This window comes from Bufo gargarizans, chromosome 2 (genome assembly GCF_014858855.1).
Source record: "Bufo gargarizans isolate SCDJY-AF-19 chromosome 2, ASM1485885v1, whole genome shotgun sequence".
NCBI classification, from domain to species: domain Eukaryota; kingdom Metazoa; phylum Chordata; class Amphibia; order Anura; family Bufonidae; genus Bufo; species Bufo gargarizans.
Window position 1 is genome coordinate 570,072,304 of NC_058081.1, and position 17,743 is coordinate 570,090,046.

Here is a 17,743-nt window from a genome sequence, read left to right on the forward strand (position 1 = left end):
GTAAACCATGACCACTTTTTCAGCATTTGACGGCAGGGCGTGAAAAGCAAACATTTTTGATGCACAAATTGCAACTTTTGTTGTGTCTTTTTAAATCGAAATAATACAGCCGCATGCTGTAGATAAATTCCCTCCATGTCTTTTCATCGCGGTAAGACTTGAGGATCATCAATATGGTATTGGGGTCTATGATAGGAAATGTTGTACAAAGAGTGAACTTACTTGTCGTATTTGTTGTCTGTTGAGATGCTTTGCTTTCAAATCCATTTTGGGTCACGGTGTAGATGGTGAAAGTGTAATTATTTCCTGGGATCAGGCCTTTAACGAGCACAAAGCTGCTGCTACTAGAAACATTGGTGCTGCCCGGGTTTATAACAATGGTATACTTATAGGTTGATGCATAAAAGTCAGAAGGCCTTGTCCAACTGAGATTCATCTGAGTCGGCCATACTGCAGTGATGTGGAAATCCGAGACGCTGGAGGGCACTGAGGGGGCACAAAATGGGATACATGAGATTAGCAGTTATTCTAAATGCACGTCGCCGATACTATGACTGGCATGACTGTAGAAAACATCAGTGATCTTATACTGCAGTACTACAATTTCCATCATGTAAAGTGGTCAGCAATGGGCTTTCAATGAAACATGTATAAATATGGATGGATGTATGAAATATAGCTGAAAGCGAAAAATAAGGCTCCGGACATTTTTGAAGCAATTTGTTTTATTATTTATTTATGTTTTTGGCATAGGTTTTATTAAAGCTTTTTGCTTCGTTTGGCTTCTTGTATGTGTCACAGGACACAGCAGCCACAGTGGATCAGAGCACTTAAAGGGACTTGTCTCATCATAAACAATAGGGGCATATCGCTAGGATATGCCACCATTGTCTTATAGGTGCGGGTCCTACCCCCAGGACACGCACCTATATAGAGAACGGAACCCTGCAAGGTGGTGGCCAGACTGGAGTCCTCCAGCTACCACCTTGCAGGATTCCGTTCTCTATATAGGTGCATGTCCTGGGGTAGGACCCGCACCTATAAGACAATGGGGGCATATCCAAGCCGGCTCCCCATAGAGGTGAATGGGAGCGTACCAGAGCGGCTGCGCATGCGCAATGCACCCTCCTTTACTTGCGGGGCTCCGTTCTCGATATAGGTGCAGGTCCCAGTGGTGGGACCAGCACCTATACGACAATGAGGGCATATCCTAGCAATATGCCCCCATTGTCCATGATGAGACAACCCCTTTAAATGGGTTGTGTCACTTCAGCAAATAGCATTTATCATGTAGAGAAAGTTAATACAAGGCACTTACTAATGTTTTTTGATTGTCCATATTGCTCCCTTGCTGGCTGGATTTATTTTTCCATCACATTATACACTGCTTATTTCCATGGTTTATGACCACCCAGCAATTCTTCAGTGGTGGTCATGCTTAAATAGTATAGCAAAAAGAGCTGGCTTCTTTGGGGTCGGGACTGTGGAAGGGCACATAGGCTAGTGATTTTTCCTATAGTGTGCAAGCACGACCACCACTACTGGATTGTAGGGTTATCGTAACCATGGAAACGAACAGTGTATAATGTGATGGAAAAATGAATCCAGCCAGCAATGGAGGCGATGTGGACAATCACAATACATTAGTAAGTGCCTTGTATTAACTTTCTCTACATGATAAATGTCATTTGCTGAAGTGACACAATCCCTTTAAGTTTCTCTTCTGCAATTCTATAGATAAAGTTTCTGTAAAAAACTGAATATACAATTGGATATATAGCATCAGTTTGCATCTGTCTATAGATCCCACCTTGGGAATGGAAGTAGGAAAGCGTGCAGGATATACTCTGAGACAGAATTGTAACAAAGTATATTATTAGCAATGAAATTGGTAGATGTCATTCACACGCAGACAGTGGTGTACCTTGTGGTGTACCAGTGGTGTAGCCCGGCAGCTTTTATTGCTTCCTGACATAGTCAAGTGAACTGCAGCTGCCACTAGATGGAGTAGCTTTATAAATTTACATGTACTGCACCCCCCCCCCCCCAAGTGGTGGCTATAGGTTAGCTAGAGCCTCAGCATTCACTACAGGGTATAGAGCTCACTGTGGAGATTACTCAGTGTATTTATGGCAGTTAAATAGTGTAAGTACATTGGAAAAATATAAAATTTGGGATAAACACCATACTTTTTCTGATGTGTAACTGTGTTAACAGTATGAGGGAGAATTGTCAAAACTGGTGTACAGGAAAAATTGCTTAGTTGCCCATAACAACCAATCAGATTCCACATTCCATTTTTTAGAGCTCCTTTGGAAAATGAAAGGATCAATCTCATTGGTTGCTATTGTCAACTAAGCCAGTTTTCTGCTACTTCAGTTCTGATAAATCTCCTGTCACTATAATGGTGGTTTAACAACACATTTTTTTAAACTTTTTTACTGCATATTTTTTTTAAACGGCTGTAGTCATATCAAAAGTACTACAAGTGGTGTTTTTGAAGCATTTTTTCAACTTTCTGAACTTTTTGGGGGTCACTGTAGTTTTTTTCCCCAAAGACCAGCATGTTCTATGTGTGGCTTAAAAAAAAAAAAAAGAACTGTGAAGGAAGCCTTAAAAAAGTGGCAAAAATTAACCAGGCCCCATTATCAGACATTACTTTCCATGTCACTTATTCGCAACGGTGCCTTTTGTCCACTTACCATACACTTTCACCACAGCAGCACATGAACAGTTTACAAACTGCGCAGTTACAGAAATACTGCCACCCTTGGTCTGAAAGACTATAATCATTCCTTCTTATAACTCTGATAAATCGCCCCTTTTACCCATAACAGTAACAAGGTATTTGGGTGCAGACAGCCTATAGTACACCTTATATCCCCACCGAGCCAGCTTACCACACGTGGCTTCCTTCAGGAGCTACGCGCTGCTGACCTTGAAAGTAGGAAGTGGTCAGAATAATGGGACTGGACTGTGCATTATGTTAGACAGGGCCTTTCCAGGCCTACACACCGAAATCATCCACTTACATGTTGTTACATTGTGGAGGAAACCGCTGCTGGTGCCATTTTCATTGACTGTATATATTGTTATATCATAGGTGATTCCAGGAGACAAACCAGTTTCTGTATATGACATACTCGTAGTCGTCTTATTTGTTAAGATCGTTCCATTACTGATAATTATTCTGTAGTCTGTAATATTCCCAGTAGTAGGGGCCTCCCAAGACACAGTGAAGGAGTTCTCCGAGATGTTGGCTGTTGTCACATTTAAAACCTCAGGTGGGGCTAAAAATTAAGAAAAAATATTATTAATTATTGTAGCAATACACAACATAAATAGGATCATCTAGACACTCAAGACAAGTAAATTAATGCAGATCTTTCCTTGAAGGGTTAGGTCTGCTTCACACAGCCATAGGGATATGTCCACACCTAGCGGAAAAAAATTCTGCAGTAGGTTAGCTGAGAAACCTGCACCAAATTTTGTGGATTTTGACGCAGATTTGCTTGAGGACTTTACCTTTGGAAAACAGCAGAGCGACAAAAAAACAACCAAAAAAAACAAACACTATAATGACCCCTTGTCCCCTGTACGGGTTTGTGCTCTCAGTCTTCTACAATAACAGCTCCTTCTATGTGTCCACTGCAGCCTGCGGTTGAACGAGGAACAGACAAGGGAACCACAGAACTGCCAGGGGAGAGGAGTATACTGATTATTTTTTTTCTGTTAAACTTTGTGGAAAAACTTTTTTTTTATTATTATTATTTAGGACTTGCATCCATGGTCAATCTGCACCAAAATCTGTGAACAAACCTTAATTTTCAAAATGGAAATCTACTGTAATTCAGTAGGTATAGCTTTCTGGTATAACCTACACAAGTTTTCTGGTGCAGATTATAATAAATGTTCATGGTCACCAATACGCCACCTACGGTCTAAACCTCCCAAAAGATGCTAAATTTTGTACAAGCATGCACTAAACTTTGCAACTTTTTGATGCCTATTTTCTGGTGCACAAGGGTTAAAGGGATTCTGTCATGACATTTTAGCCCTATAACCTAAACATATGGCCAGGTCCGTACAAATAACATGAATCCGAAACTGTACTTATTAAATCTGCCTGTGGCTCTATTAGCACATAAAACAGGTTTTTATAACCGGTCAATCGCCTACCTAAGGTGCCCAAGGGGACGTCAGTTAATACAGGGTGCCCGGCCGTCTGGTGCCCAGCGCCTCCTTGCCAGTCCTAATCGCAGCCTTCCTCACCTCAGTGCCGCCTCCGCCAGATCCGGCCAGCCCTCTGCTAGATCCGGCGCCTGCGGACTCCTGGCAGCGGCTTCGTTGAGCGGGAAGGGGGCGCTGGGCACCAGACGGCCGCGCACTCTGTATTAACCCCTTAGTGACCACCCATACGCCTTTTTACAGCGGTCACTAAGGGGCCTTAGGCTGGGCCTCCACGTTTTTACGGCGGCCCAGTCTAAGCGCTGCACGGCTCCCCCTGTGCAGCAGGGAGCACGGACCCGGCTCTCACATAAGAGCCGGGGCCCTGCTCTAAAAGCCCTGACCGGCAGAAGAGCCGATCCGGGCTGTTTAACCATTTACATGCCGAGCGCAATGCCGCCCACTGCATGTAAAGTGGTGACAGAGGGAGCGGACTCCCTCTGTCTCCCATCAGCACCCCGAAAATAATATTGCGGGGTGCTGATGTGTTGGGAAGCTTACCTTGCTTCTGTTCAGGGCCCCAAGCCTGTCTGCAGTTCTCTCCAGCAGGCTGTGCCTCTCTGGTGCAGCCTGCTGGTCAATCTTTGAATAGCATTGCTATTGAAATGTAATGCATTATAGAGATAATGCATTACATTTTAAAAGCAATCAAAATACTGTATATTATAGTCCCCTTGTGGGACTTTTAAGTAGTAAAAAAATAGAAAAAAATACACATTTATTAAATAAAAAAAATTCCATAAAATAAAAAAATATGCTTTTTTTTCCATCGAAAATATGCTTTTCAATTAAAAAAATTGCAAAAAGAAAATATCCCCCATATGTTTGGTATTTCCGCGTCCATAACGACCCGGACTACATAAATATTACATATATTATCCCCTATGGTGAACGCCGTAAAAAAAAAAAAAAAAAAAAAAAAAAAGAATTTCTAATTTATTCTTAGTTTCCACCGAAAAAAACGTAATAACAAGCGATCAAAAAGCGGAATTTACTCCAAAATGATACCAATGAAAAATAAAAGTTGTCCCTCAAAAATCAAGCTCTCACACAACTCCATAGAAATAAAAAAAGTTATGGGTCTTGTGAAGTGGCAATGCAAAATCATTTTTTTGGTTAATAAAAGGGGTTTCATTGGAAAAAAAAGTAGTAAAACTTAAAAGAAATTATAAGTATTTAGTATCACTGTAATCGTACTGACCCAGAGAATAAAGATATTATGTTATTTGTACCAAAAAATGAATGCCGTAAAATTTATAATGTAAAAACGCAGTGGCAGTATTGCTATTTTTCCCCCATCTCCCTCCTAGAAAGAGTTAATAAAAGTTAATCAGAAAGTTATGTGTACCCCAAAATGGTGCCATTAAAAACTACAACTTGTCCCGTAAAAAACAAGCCCTCATAAAGCCATATAGACGGAAAAATAAAAAAGTTATAGCTCTTGGAACGAGACCATGAAAAAAGGAAGAAAAACGCTTGGTCATAAAGGCCCAAACAGGCTTGGTCACTAAGGGGTTAACTGAAGTCCCATTGGGCACCTTAGGTAGGCGATTGACCGGTTATAAAAATCAGTTTTATGTGCCAATAGAGCCATAGGCAGATTTAATAAGTACAGTTTCGGATTCATGTTAATTGTACGGACCTGGCCATATGTTTAGGTTATAGGGCTAAAATGTCATGACAGAATCCCTTTAATGTCCCTCTTAAAGGCTTAATTCCATGATTAGTGTAAAAAAGTTAAATCAGATATCATATAGTACATGACAACCTCTTTCTAACAAAGCTAGAACCAGCCCTGTACCTCACATGGATCCAGAGATCTCCCCATTCATTTCTGCAATTCCTCTGATAAATTTATTTCAAGCTGGCAACTCAGGGGGCGTGACCGTTCTCAGGGGCTTTCTGCTGCAGCTCTCTCCATGTAACTGTCATAGCTTCTAACAGTAGATACAGCAGGTGGCAGTTGAAGGATGGAACGGAGCATGTGCAACCACCTTACCAAGGTGGACAGAGAAATGAGGAAAATAAACAGCAGGGGTCGCTAGATATATATATATATAATTTTCTATTCAATAACTCAGTGGCCATACCAAATTTTTAATTACATACAATTATAAAAGTACTCAGATCCTGATGCTGGTTTGAAAAATTTTGAATATTTTTTTGTGGGGCAACCCCTTTAATACTCAGATCTGAGTCCCAATATCTACCTCCAAAATCTTGCGCCTGCACTTCCTCCTCGCTCGCATGCGCAGTGAACTGTGGTACATACACCTAAACTTTAACAGCTCACTGTGCAGGCGCAAGATTTCGGAGGAGCTTGTGCTGACGTCAGGAAGCTCAAAGACTGTCAATCAGAGAGAGGTGGAAAGGCTGGCAGGGTGACTCTGGGATTCCAGTTATGTGCCCCAATAGCTCTTGGTCCTACAATGACATCAGATTAGAATAAAATACTATCTTTTTTTAAGAAAAATAGCTTTATAGTTAGTTTTAAAATAACTAAGTTTGAAAACTGTGTAATGTGCCAAACAGCAACATGCCACAATCTGATGACAGGTTGCCCTTAGTCCAATAGTTTTTTAAATGGAGAAGTCCTGGTTAGTCTCACCAGTCTGTAGTTGGAGGATGGAGGTAATTACATGTCTACGGTAGCTAGGTAAGTATGAAAGAACCACAGCCAACAAAACCTATGCCACCATGATAAAAATATAGTAATATTATACTCACCGGTGACAGCAATAATCCTATGTGCTCCAAGGCAAAGGAGAACAGTCTAAGCAAAGAAAAAGAAAAGCATAAATGCAAATATATCCCATCATCCCTACCTTACAGGCATCATCAGATAGCATTCATCTGACTAAAGGACTGGAACATGCCGTATCTAAAAAGTAAATACCGTAACTAAAAGTATGTAAGATTCAGGGGGTATGGAGAGAATATCATAGGTCTTCCTAAATGCTTCATTCATTCCTAGGCTAAAGGTACTATAACACTAACAGATCCGTACATGCAGCGATCTCCTCCTCAATATAGGGACGAGCGATCGTTAATGCCATCGCTCGTCCCTATACTTATTTTGAAACATGTTAAAGGATCCCGATTACCTGAGGAACAAGCGTTTGTGCATTCATTGGGTAAATCGGAGTCAGTATTACACTGCCAGATGACCGCTAACAAGAATTATTACGAACACTCATTAGTGATCATCTTAGCAATTATCTATTGGTGTAGTAGGGCTTTAAGTTTTTTTTTGTTCTGACTAAAGGCCCTATTACACAGGCAAACAGAGCAGACAATTGTATGGAAGGAAGCGTTCCCTCCTGTCAATCGCCTGCTTGCTAGAGGAGGAGACCACTGCTATTTTCATGCAGCAATCTCCTCCTCAGTATAATGCCATCACTCGTCCGTATACTGTCTCCTTGTTTACCGGCAGCAGAGAGCCTATTACACAGAGCGATCTGTAGCCGGCAAACCAGGATTTTAACATGTTAAAAGATCCTGATTACCTGATGAACAAGCGTTTGCTTGTTCATCGGGTAATCGGCAGCAGTATTACACTGCCAGATGATCGCTAACGAGCGCTCATACCAATGCGCATTAGCGATCAGCTTAACAATCATCTGCCCGTGTATGAAGAACTTTACAGAGGAAATTTGTATTGAATTTTCCAATATAAAAGAAATTCTAAAGAACAAAACATAACTCTTCTATATGTTCTCTAGTTCATAAACGCCCATGAAATACTTTTACATTCCTGTAATTTCACTAAACAGACCACAAGGTGGCAGCGTAACTCAAATCATTGAGAACACGTTCAGTGATGCTACAATGCAGATTTCCTAACCGGGGACTTCAGCTTGGAATAGACCAGGCATGCTCAACCTGCGGCCCTCCAGCTGTTGCAAAACTATAACTCCCATCATTCCCAGACAGCCTACAGCTATCAGCCTAAAGAAGGGCATGGTGGGAGTTGTAGTTTTACAAGAGCTGGAGGGCCGCAGGTTGAGCATCCCTGGGATAGACTAAGGCTGGTTTCACACGGGCGTTGCGGAAAAATGTGCGGGTGCGTTGCGGAAACACCCGCGATTTTTCCGCGCGAGTGCAAAACATTGTAATGCGTTTTGCACTCGCGTGAGAAAAATCGTGCATGTTTGGTACCCAAACCCGAACTTCTTCACAGAAGTTCGGGCTTGGGATTGATGTTCTGAAGATTGTATTATTTTCCCTTATAACATGGTTATAAGGGAAAATAATAGCATTCTGAATACAGAATGCTTAGTATAATAGCGCTGGAAGGGTTAAAAAAAATAAAAAAGTTAACTCACCTTATCCCCATGATCGTGTAGATGTCGGTCTGTTCTTTAGCTGTCGGCTGAATGACCTTTGGTGATGTCAGATCACATGCTCCAATCACATGGTCCATCACCATGGTGATGGAGCATGTGATCTGACATCACCACAGGTCCTTTAGCCACAGCTAAAGAACAGACCGACCGGGAACTAGGCGATCATGGGGATAAGGTGAGTTAACTTTTTTTATTTTTTTTAACCCTCCCAGCACTATTATACTAAGCATTCTGTAGTCAGAATGCTATTATTTTCCCTTATAACCATGTTATAAGGGAAAATAATACAGTGAATAGACTGTCACCTAGAACCCATGCGTGGAAATCGCACCGCATCCGCACTTGCTTGCGGATGCTTGCGATTTTCACGCAACCCCATTCATTTCTATGGGGCCTGCGTTACGTGAAAAACGCTGAATATAGAACATGCTGCGATTTTCACGCAACGCATAAGTGATGCGTGAAAATCACCGCTCATGTGAACAGCCCCATAGAAATGAATGGGTCAGGATTCAGTGCGGGTGCAATGCGTTCAACTCACGCATCGCACCCGCGCGGAAATCTCGCCCGTGTGAAAGGGGCCTAAGACTTCTCGGAGGATGGATTGGAATTGGGGGTTCCGTGGGCGTGGAAACATTTTATGGGGCTCCTCTGTGGTAATAAGGTTGGGAATCTTATGATATCCCAATTGTATATAATGGTTTAGTCATTTTAAAAATTTTACATTGCAATGAAAAGTTATAAAACCATTAATGATACAAGGTTGCATATAGCAGAAGGCATTACCATAGCTGAACTATAATCTATGACAATTTCTGCACAGTAATGTCACAATGGGAAATTGGGAGCTGGAGATTTTCTTAGCAAATGCCACAGATTTTCTGCTACTAAATTGGCACACCCTATTGCACTGTATCTATACCTACATAGTTAGGCATACAGCTCTAGGAACTGACTATATTGAAGACTTTCACACAGGCATCCTTTTTTCCCTTTTGGCTGCCATGACACTAAAACACTTTTTTCTCCTATTCCCATAAAGGACATGACAATCATAAAACTAACAGCCATAGGACCATGTGTTAGTAAAACGAGGACCCCAAAACAGTGCCTGCCACAAGATCACCATAACATTACCTGATCCAGGGCTAGGGTGGCCAGATATCCGGCTTTAGGCCGGACAGTCTAGATTCCCAGCTCCCTGTCCGCCGTCTGCCGGGCACAGGGCCTGGACGGACACTTGTGTGTACTCATTTTCTGTGGCTCCACGCTCAGGAGACAGCATTGTACTGTATGAGCGCACACTTCAGCTACAAACTGACTGACTGAGGCCTTTCTCACCCCCAGTCAGTCACTAAAGCCGGCAGACATGTCATTCTGTGACTGACTGAAGGTGAGAGAAGCACTCCGGGCCCGCACACAGCTCATATACATGCACACCACCATTGTTTTGGTCCGCATCAGAGCCATAGTTTTTGCGGCTTGGATGCGGACCCATTCACTTCAAAAGATGCGGACAGCACTCCGTGTGCTGTTCGCATCCGTTGCTCCGTTTCGTGGTCCGCCCAAAAAATATAACCTGTCCTAATCTTGTCCGTTTTGCGGACAAGAATAGGCAGTTATATTAATGGCTGTCCGCACCATTCCGCAAATTGAGGAATGCACACGGACGCCTTCTGTGTCTTGCAGATCCTCAGTTTGCGGACCGCAAAACGCACAACGGTCGTGTGCATGTGGCCTAAGATGTTCGAATCTTTTTTTTTCTTTTGCTGTTATTGGGAAAGGGGAGTGGGTTAGTGGGGTTGGGGGCATGGCCTAGAATGTCCAGCATTTTGGGGTGAAGCAAGTAGACACACTATCCAGTACCCCGATAATAGATAGCACCAGAACCACTATAACAGTGTAATGAAAAGTTATTTACGGTTGTTGCCTCTCAGCGCTGTGACTGTGCAGTCCATGTAGTTGTGCTCTCGGCATCTCCCAGAAACACGAGCGCTGCACAATTTCCCGTCCTCACCACTCCCCTGCAGTCCTGGCTTTCCCTTGCTGCACCATATGCCAGAAACTTTTACCACAGGTGCTATGGGATCACCACCTCAGGCTCTGTCCTGCACTTCCTTGGCTCATTTGCATTGCATTTAGAGGTAACCTGAGGCTGTCACCATGAAAATGAAAATGCAATGTAATCTGCAGGCAGCATGTTGTAGAGCGGGAGGAGCTGAGCAGATTGATGTATAGTTTTATGGGAAAAGATTCAGTATAACTTAATTTATACATTTACATTCCTGCTCAATCAGGGCTTTGAAGTCCAGGAGGCGGTCCTACCTATCAGTGATTGACAGCCTTCCCTCTACGGCTATGTATACATAGATAGCTGTCAATCACTCATAGGACCGCCTCCTGGACTTCAAAGCCCAGAATGAGCAGAGATTTAAATTAATAAACTACAGGTTTTACTGAATCTTTTCCCATAAATCTATACATCAATCTGCTCAGCTCCTCCTGCTTTATAACATGCTGCCTTCATCTCAGACATCATATTCGCAATTTTAAGCAATTAAAGATTACTGAACCATGAACAGAATTAGAAACCCTTCTGTAAAATGTGCAGCAATTATAAGGAAGTGACTTTTCACAACATCAGATTATAGGGAAGCTACTGTTGGGAATACAGCGTGGCAAATATCAGATCTGAGAACGTATTTTGTCCTTTGACCTTATTCGTTAAGGGCATTACTTATTCTGAAACTGGGAATTTGTCGCTCAAGCATTTTTTGTTCTGTACTTCCTTATAATTTTATTTATTGAGCGAGCTTAGGCAGGGTACTGGGTCTCCTTAACCAGCTGTGTATGGAGACTTACTGTATTGGAAGTGTGCTATGGGTAAAGAATATGCAAAGAGGCATCTCCCAAGGAAAGAGAATCATCTCGCTAATGACACCTTGTTCATGTGGCTTCATATGAGTAGATATCCATCCATAGACAGCTGGAGGCATTGCATTCAGGCAACCAGAATCCCACTCCATACTGACGAGGGGCAAGCACTCCAAAACAGCTGTCTATGGATGGATATTTGGGTTGGCTGTATTCCCTTGTCATATCCCAAGGCTTGTTAAAAACTCAGACTTTGACTCTGACTCATGGGGAATCACTTCCACAAAGTGGTGCTAGCGAGATGGTTGTACTTCCTTGGAAGATACCTCTTTGCATATTTACTGAGCAAAAAACATAGGTTATGTCCCTACAGTAACATAAAATGCATAGAAAGACAGTACATGGCCCCTTCTGTCATACTCTGTGATATCCAGTACCAGATTTCATTGCTTTGGACCTCAGGTCATGTTGACAAGCTCTACTTTAAAACATTATTTTGGTATTTCCCTTTAAAAGGGTTGTGCCATGAAACACATTCTATATTTTTCTAATTTTTGCTAATTTTCAAGTGAATGGAAGGACTACTTGTAATTATACTACGTTGTCAAGACTTCCAAGAGAACAGCAGTGTAATGAAGAGGAAGCAGAGATGGCATAGCGTGCCTCCTCCTCTTCAAACAGCTGATTGGTGGGGGTGCCAGGTGTCAGGCGTCCGCAGATCAACTATTGATGACCTATCCGAATATAAGTCATCAATATAGACTGCCTGCACAACCCCTTTAGGTCGTAGGTAGAGATGAGTGAAAAGACTTCCAAGAGAACAGCAGTGTAATGAAGAGGAAGCAGAGATGGCATAGCGTGCCTCCTCCTCTTCAAACAACTGATTGGTGGGGGTGTCAGGCGCCCGCAGATCAACTATTGATGAGCTATCCGAGTATAAGTCATCAATATAGACTGCCTGCACAATCCCTTTAGGTCGTAGGTAGAGATGAGTGAAAAGACTTCAGATGACTCATCTGAAGTCGCTTCACTAAAAATATTTGTTATAATACTGTACGGAGATTTGTCTCCGTACAGTATTAGAATGTATGAGTTCCGATGAGCCAAAGTCCGTTAATCACAAAGTCGCGCAGCTCCGCTTCCAAGGAACCGCTCGAAACCAAGAGTTCGGTTCCAAGCTTTGAAGTGGTTTTTCACTGTAATAATCAATTATCGAAGTTATTCAACAAGGTCTCGCGCAACTTTGTGAATAACTTACTTCGGCTCATCAGAGCCCATACATTCTAATACTACATTCCAGGACAAATCTCCATACAGTATTTTAACAAATTATTTTGCGAAGCGGCTTCTGATGTAACATCCGAAGCTTGAGTCGTTCATCTCTAGTCATAGGAGCATCATACACAAATTTTCGAGCCAATTGGAGCACTTTCAATTTGGGGTAAAATCAATTCAGACCCCAAATAAACTTTGTTTTGCTCATCTTGTCATCTGTACATGTCTATAGCACAGAAAATGTCCCAGTGTTGGGACTGAAGTGACATTAAATGGCTGCAGACGCACCCACTGACTTCTCTTGAACATTTTAGAGAGGGCTTTATGTTTTTCCAGTGTGAAGCCTTTTGGTATATTCACCAACAAAAGCAGAAGGTTAAATAGTTTCTTTCCTTTTGTACATTTGCAAGCATTACTAAGGCTGTGTGAACAATAATCATCATCAAAAGATGTGGAAAGATATGTGACCACTCCTTAAAGCAGTATGCATGTGTACCTCAAGGTGTGTCTGCATTCTTAAAGTTGTGTGCCTGAGATGTCCAATCATATTATTCATGCATGGGATTTATAATTTGCTGTGCTTTTTGTGACATTTGTAAATCTGTTTTTGCTTTGTAAGGTTGTGCCAAATTTATGAAATGATACACAGTGATGCTATCAATCACTGATACCATTTACCGTACGTACAGCTATCAGTGACATACAGCTATATCTGTATACGCACTTACTTAGAGAATGCTATCAATCACTGATAACACCTCCCCATGTACAGCTATCAGTGACATACAGCTATATCTGTATACGCACTTACTCAGAGAATGCTATCAATCACTGATCACACCTCCCATGTGTACAACTATCAGTGACTGACAGCTATCTCTGTATACACACTTACACAGAGAATGCTATCAATAACTGATAACACCTCCCCATGTACAACCATCAGAGACTGACAGCTATATATGTATACACACTTACGCAAAAAATGCTATCAATAACTGATAACACCTCTCCTGTGTACAGCTATCAGTTACTGACAGCTATGTATACACCCTTACACAGAGAATGCTATCAATCTCTGATAACATCTCCCATTTATAACTATCAGTGACTGACAGTTATCTATGTATACACACAGAGAATACTATCTATCACTGATAACATATCCCATGTATAACTATTAGTGACTGACAGCTATCTATGTATATGTCACAGGGAAATTATAAAAATTGAGATTTGATCAAATCCCTAAGATAAAAATGGAGATTTGGTCAAATCCCTAAGGGAGATTATCAATTCTCGGAAGATGATGTTCCCTAAAGAAAGTAAGTAATTTGATCATCAAATCCCTTAACTGTTTTAGTGAAACGTTAGATTTTTGTGATAATATAGTAATAACAATAATAATATGAAATAATATTGTTTAGAATCGATATTTGGATCGGAGTCAGACTTTCTCTTCAAAATCATGGATTTTTTAGTACCTACTTCCATAACATCGTATTTTTTTCCATAATAGTACTGTTTATGTGTCTGTTGTAGTTTAAAGGGAACCTGTCACCTGGATTTTGGGTATAGAGCTGAGGACATGGGTTGCTAGATTGCCGCTAGCACATCCGCAATTCCCAGTCCCCATAGCTCTGTGTGCTTTTATTGTGTAAAAAAAAAGATTTGATACATATGCAAATTAACCTGAGATGAGTCAGAGCCTGAAAATATGACTCTTCTCTGGTCACACAAGTAAGATATGACTCATGTTAATTTGCATAAAAGGTGGGAAGCACAAAAATGCATAATACTTATTGAATTTGTCTGCAAATGAAATTAAAAGTGTAATTTATATGTTTAGGGTAACACAATGAACATTTAGAAACACTCAGTGAGGGTAGCATAGTAGAGGTGACAGGTTTCCTTTAAGTAGTGGTGCTAATTTAAATTGCTCAATGACCGTGATAGCTTCTTCTATCATTTCGCGAGTCCACAAAGGTTTTTCTTTATCATGCCGCTTGTTCAAAAACGTCCTGATAGTTTCATTAAACAGTTTTTCAGATACAACTTCGGTCAGAGTTAGATTTTTTTTCTATATCTGAACCCATGGCCAGGAGTGTGCCCCCACAGAAATATGCCTGGCTGTGTTCCCCCTGCCAGAATAGTATATACCTAGATTCAGGGGCGTCGCTGGGGCCTTTTATCAGCGAACTGTGAGATCTATGGAATAAAGGACCTTTTATGACATCATCACCATGTGACCATTAACAGCAATATTACTGGTCACATGTCTATGAGGTAATCAAAGGTCCTTTGACTGCTTTCTTTTTTTTCCAGGACTCCTTACTTGTTTATTTTATCTTTTCACCAAATCACTTACTTTCTTTAGGGAAATCGCCCAACAGAGATGTTATTTTAAACATCTTCTGTGAATTGATTTGATCAAATCTCCATTTTCATCATTTCCCTGCGACATATTTCCCTGCGACACAGAGAATGCTATCAATCACTGATAACACCTCCCACATGTACAACTATCAGTGACTGACAGCTATCTATGTATACACACTTACTCAGAGAATGCTATCAATCACTGATCACACCTCCCATGTGTACAACTATCAGTGACTGACAGCTATCTATGTATACACACTTACACAGAGAATGCTACCAATAACTAATAACACCTCCCCATGTACAACCATCAGTAACTCACAGCTATATACTGTATGTATACACACTTACACCTAAAATGATATTAATAACTGATAACACCTCTTCTGTGTACAGCTATCAGTGACTGACAGCTATCTCTGTATACAAACTTACACAGGGCAAGGGCGTAACTACCATAGCTGCAGACCATGCGACTGCTATGGGGCCCAGGGCAAGTGAGGGCCCAGTCTTACTAGGGATTATCTCCTCTTCTACTGGAGCTGAAAACTAGTCAGGGCTCTACCCTCTAAAGCAGGGGAGCACAACCTGTAGCCAACCCGCTGCACAAATGCAGGATTACAGCTCCTGCTTCTGCACTGTAGCAGGAGCGGGATGGTCCCCAGCTGTCAGAGACATCGGGGGTGCCGAGAAGAAGGCACAAGAGGTTCATCAGGTCTTCTGCCTTCTCCTCAGATAGGTGAGCGGCGCTCTGAGCAGTTTACACCCGGTGATCACGTGATCGCCATGTGTCAGGGACAGAGGAGTGCAGAGCCTGATCAGCCCTGCCCTGTAGAAAGCCACCCTCAGCAGACTGGTTTTCCCTGTAACTTGGGCTCCTTTGGATGCTCCAGTTGCAGTGGAAATAGTGTTTAAAAAAAGTCGGTGTCCCCAAAGGTCTTCTATGAACCTTTTGGGGAGAAATTATGTGGCAAATATATAAAAAAAAAAGTAAAAAAAAAAAAAATATATATATATATATATATATATATATATATATATAAAAAGAAAGAAAAGAAAAGAAAAAAGGAAAAGAAAAAAGAAAAAAGGGGCAGCACTCCAATGGATAAAAATGAAAAATAACTTTATTTACCCATAAGGCTGTGGCGACGTTTCGGCTCCAATACAAGAGCCTTCCTCAAGCCAGGCTTGAGGAAGGCTCTTGTATTGGAGCCGAAACGTCGCCACAGCCTTATGGGTAAATAAAGTTATTTTTCATTTTTATCCATTGGAGTGCTGCCCTTTTTTCTTTTTTTATATTTTTCTGGATTGGCTTATATCCTTGCTGGGCCTGTGCACCCTTTATTTATTTTTTCATTGTGACGGCGCTGCCATCTCCTTTTTCTTTTATATATATATATATATATATATATATATATATATATATATATAATAAAAAAGGAAAAAAAGTGCAAAATAATAATAATAAAAAAGGAACATACAGTGCTGCAAAAATATATATATAAAAAAGAAAAGAATATTTTAGAAAACAAAAATGAAAAAGTGCAAAATAAAATTGTTCACTGTCCCTCAATGGTCTTTTTATGACTTCTTGGGGGACATGTGGCAAAAATATTTTTTGAAATAAATAAAGTGATTATAAAAAATTGTTAAATAATAAATAAAAATAAGTCAGTGTCCCTCAAAGGTCTTTTTGTAGCAGAAATATATTTAAATACATTTGTAAAGTTTCCCCCTAATAATACAAAAAATATATATATATTAAAAATCCCTGCATCATGTCATAAAAAGCTGCAAAATTTATTTTGGTAGTCCAACAGATAAAGTGTTTGAACCACGTGCGCTAAATCACAAAACAGTGACTGGTCATAAAGGTCTTTTCAGGCCTGGTCATTAAAGGGTTAACCAACAAGTGCATTCCCCACTAGTAGGGCCCCATACACACCACCGTGTTGTGTTTTGCGGTCCGCAATACATGGATACCAGCCATGTGTGTTCTGCATTTTGCAGAACAGACTAACGGATGCGGACAGCACACGGAGTGCTGTCCGCATCTTTTGTTGCCCCATAGAAGTGAATGGGTCCACATCCAAGCAGCAAAAAAATGCGGATCAGATGCGGACCAAAACAATGGCTGCATGTGTGAGCCCTCAGGGAAAATTCTTACTGGTTATTGCAGGGCACATAACTGAGTGGGACTAATAGTTACCGAAGTCTCACTGATATTTCAAGATTAAAATTTGCCAGGGACCCACTGGAGAATATGTGGGGAAATATCCTTATTAAAATATAACTTTTATAAGATATGCAATAAAAAATACACTGGAGGATGCATCAACATTACAGACATACAGAAAAACAGGGGGTTCAATGATAGATACCCCAATGCTGGTAAGGCAAAGGTAAGTAGAGAAACTGCTGCACCTGTATAGACGCCAGCAGTCTTACCTGACCAACCAAGTAGCTAGGATCAGATTAGCAGACGTGATGCCTGGGTTAGACGGAGTCCTGTGTAGGCGTGCAGTCGGGGAAGATGATGCTGTGCCCTATCTCACCCTATACTTGGGGGAAGGGGTCTGCTCCCATACTGCCTGTCTACACAGAGCACTCGCCCTGGAAAGGGCGACCCCATCAGGATA

General features: G+C 41.3%; 1 protein-coding gene across 1 annotated transcript in view; it reads right to left on the reverse strand.

Annotated features, from left to right (window-relative positions):
- The window catches only part of PTPRH (protein tyrosine phosphatase receptor type H), a 167,981-nt gene that overhangs the window by 73,781 nt on the left and 76,457 nt on the right, over positions 1–17,743 (reverse strand). The window contains exons 2-4 of the mRNA XM_044281718.1: positions 6,955–7,000; positions 3,033–3,290; positions 223–486 (exon numbers count right to left, since the gene is read on the reverse strand). Coding sequence (XP_044137653.1) covers positions 223–486; positions 3,033–3,290; positions 6,955–7,000 — 568 coding nt within the window. The remainder of the gene's footprint in view (positions 1–222; positions 487–3,032; positions 3,291–6,954; positions 7,001–17,743) is intronic.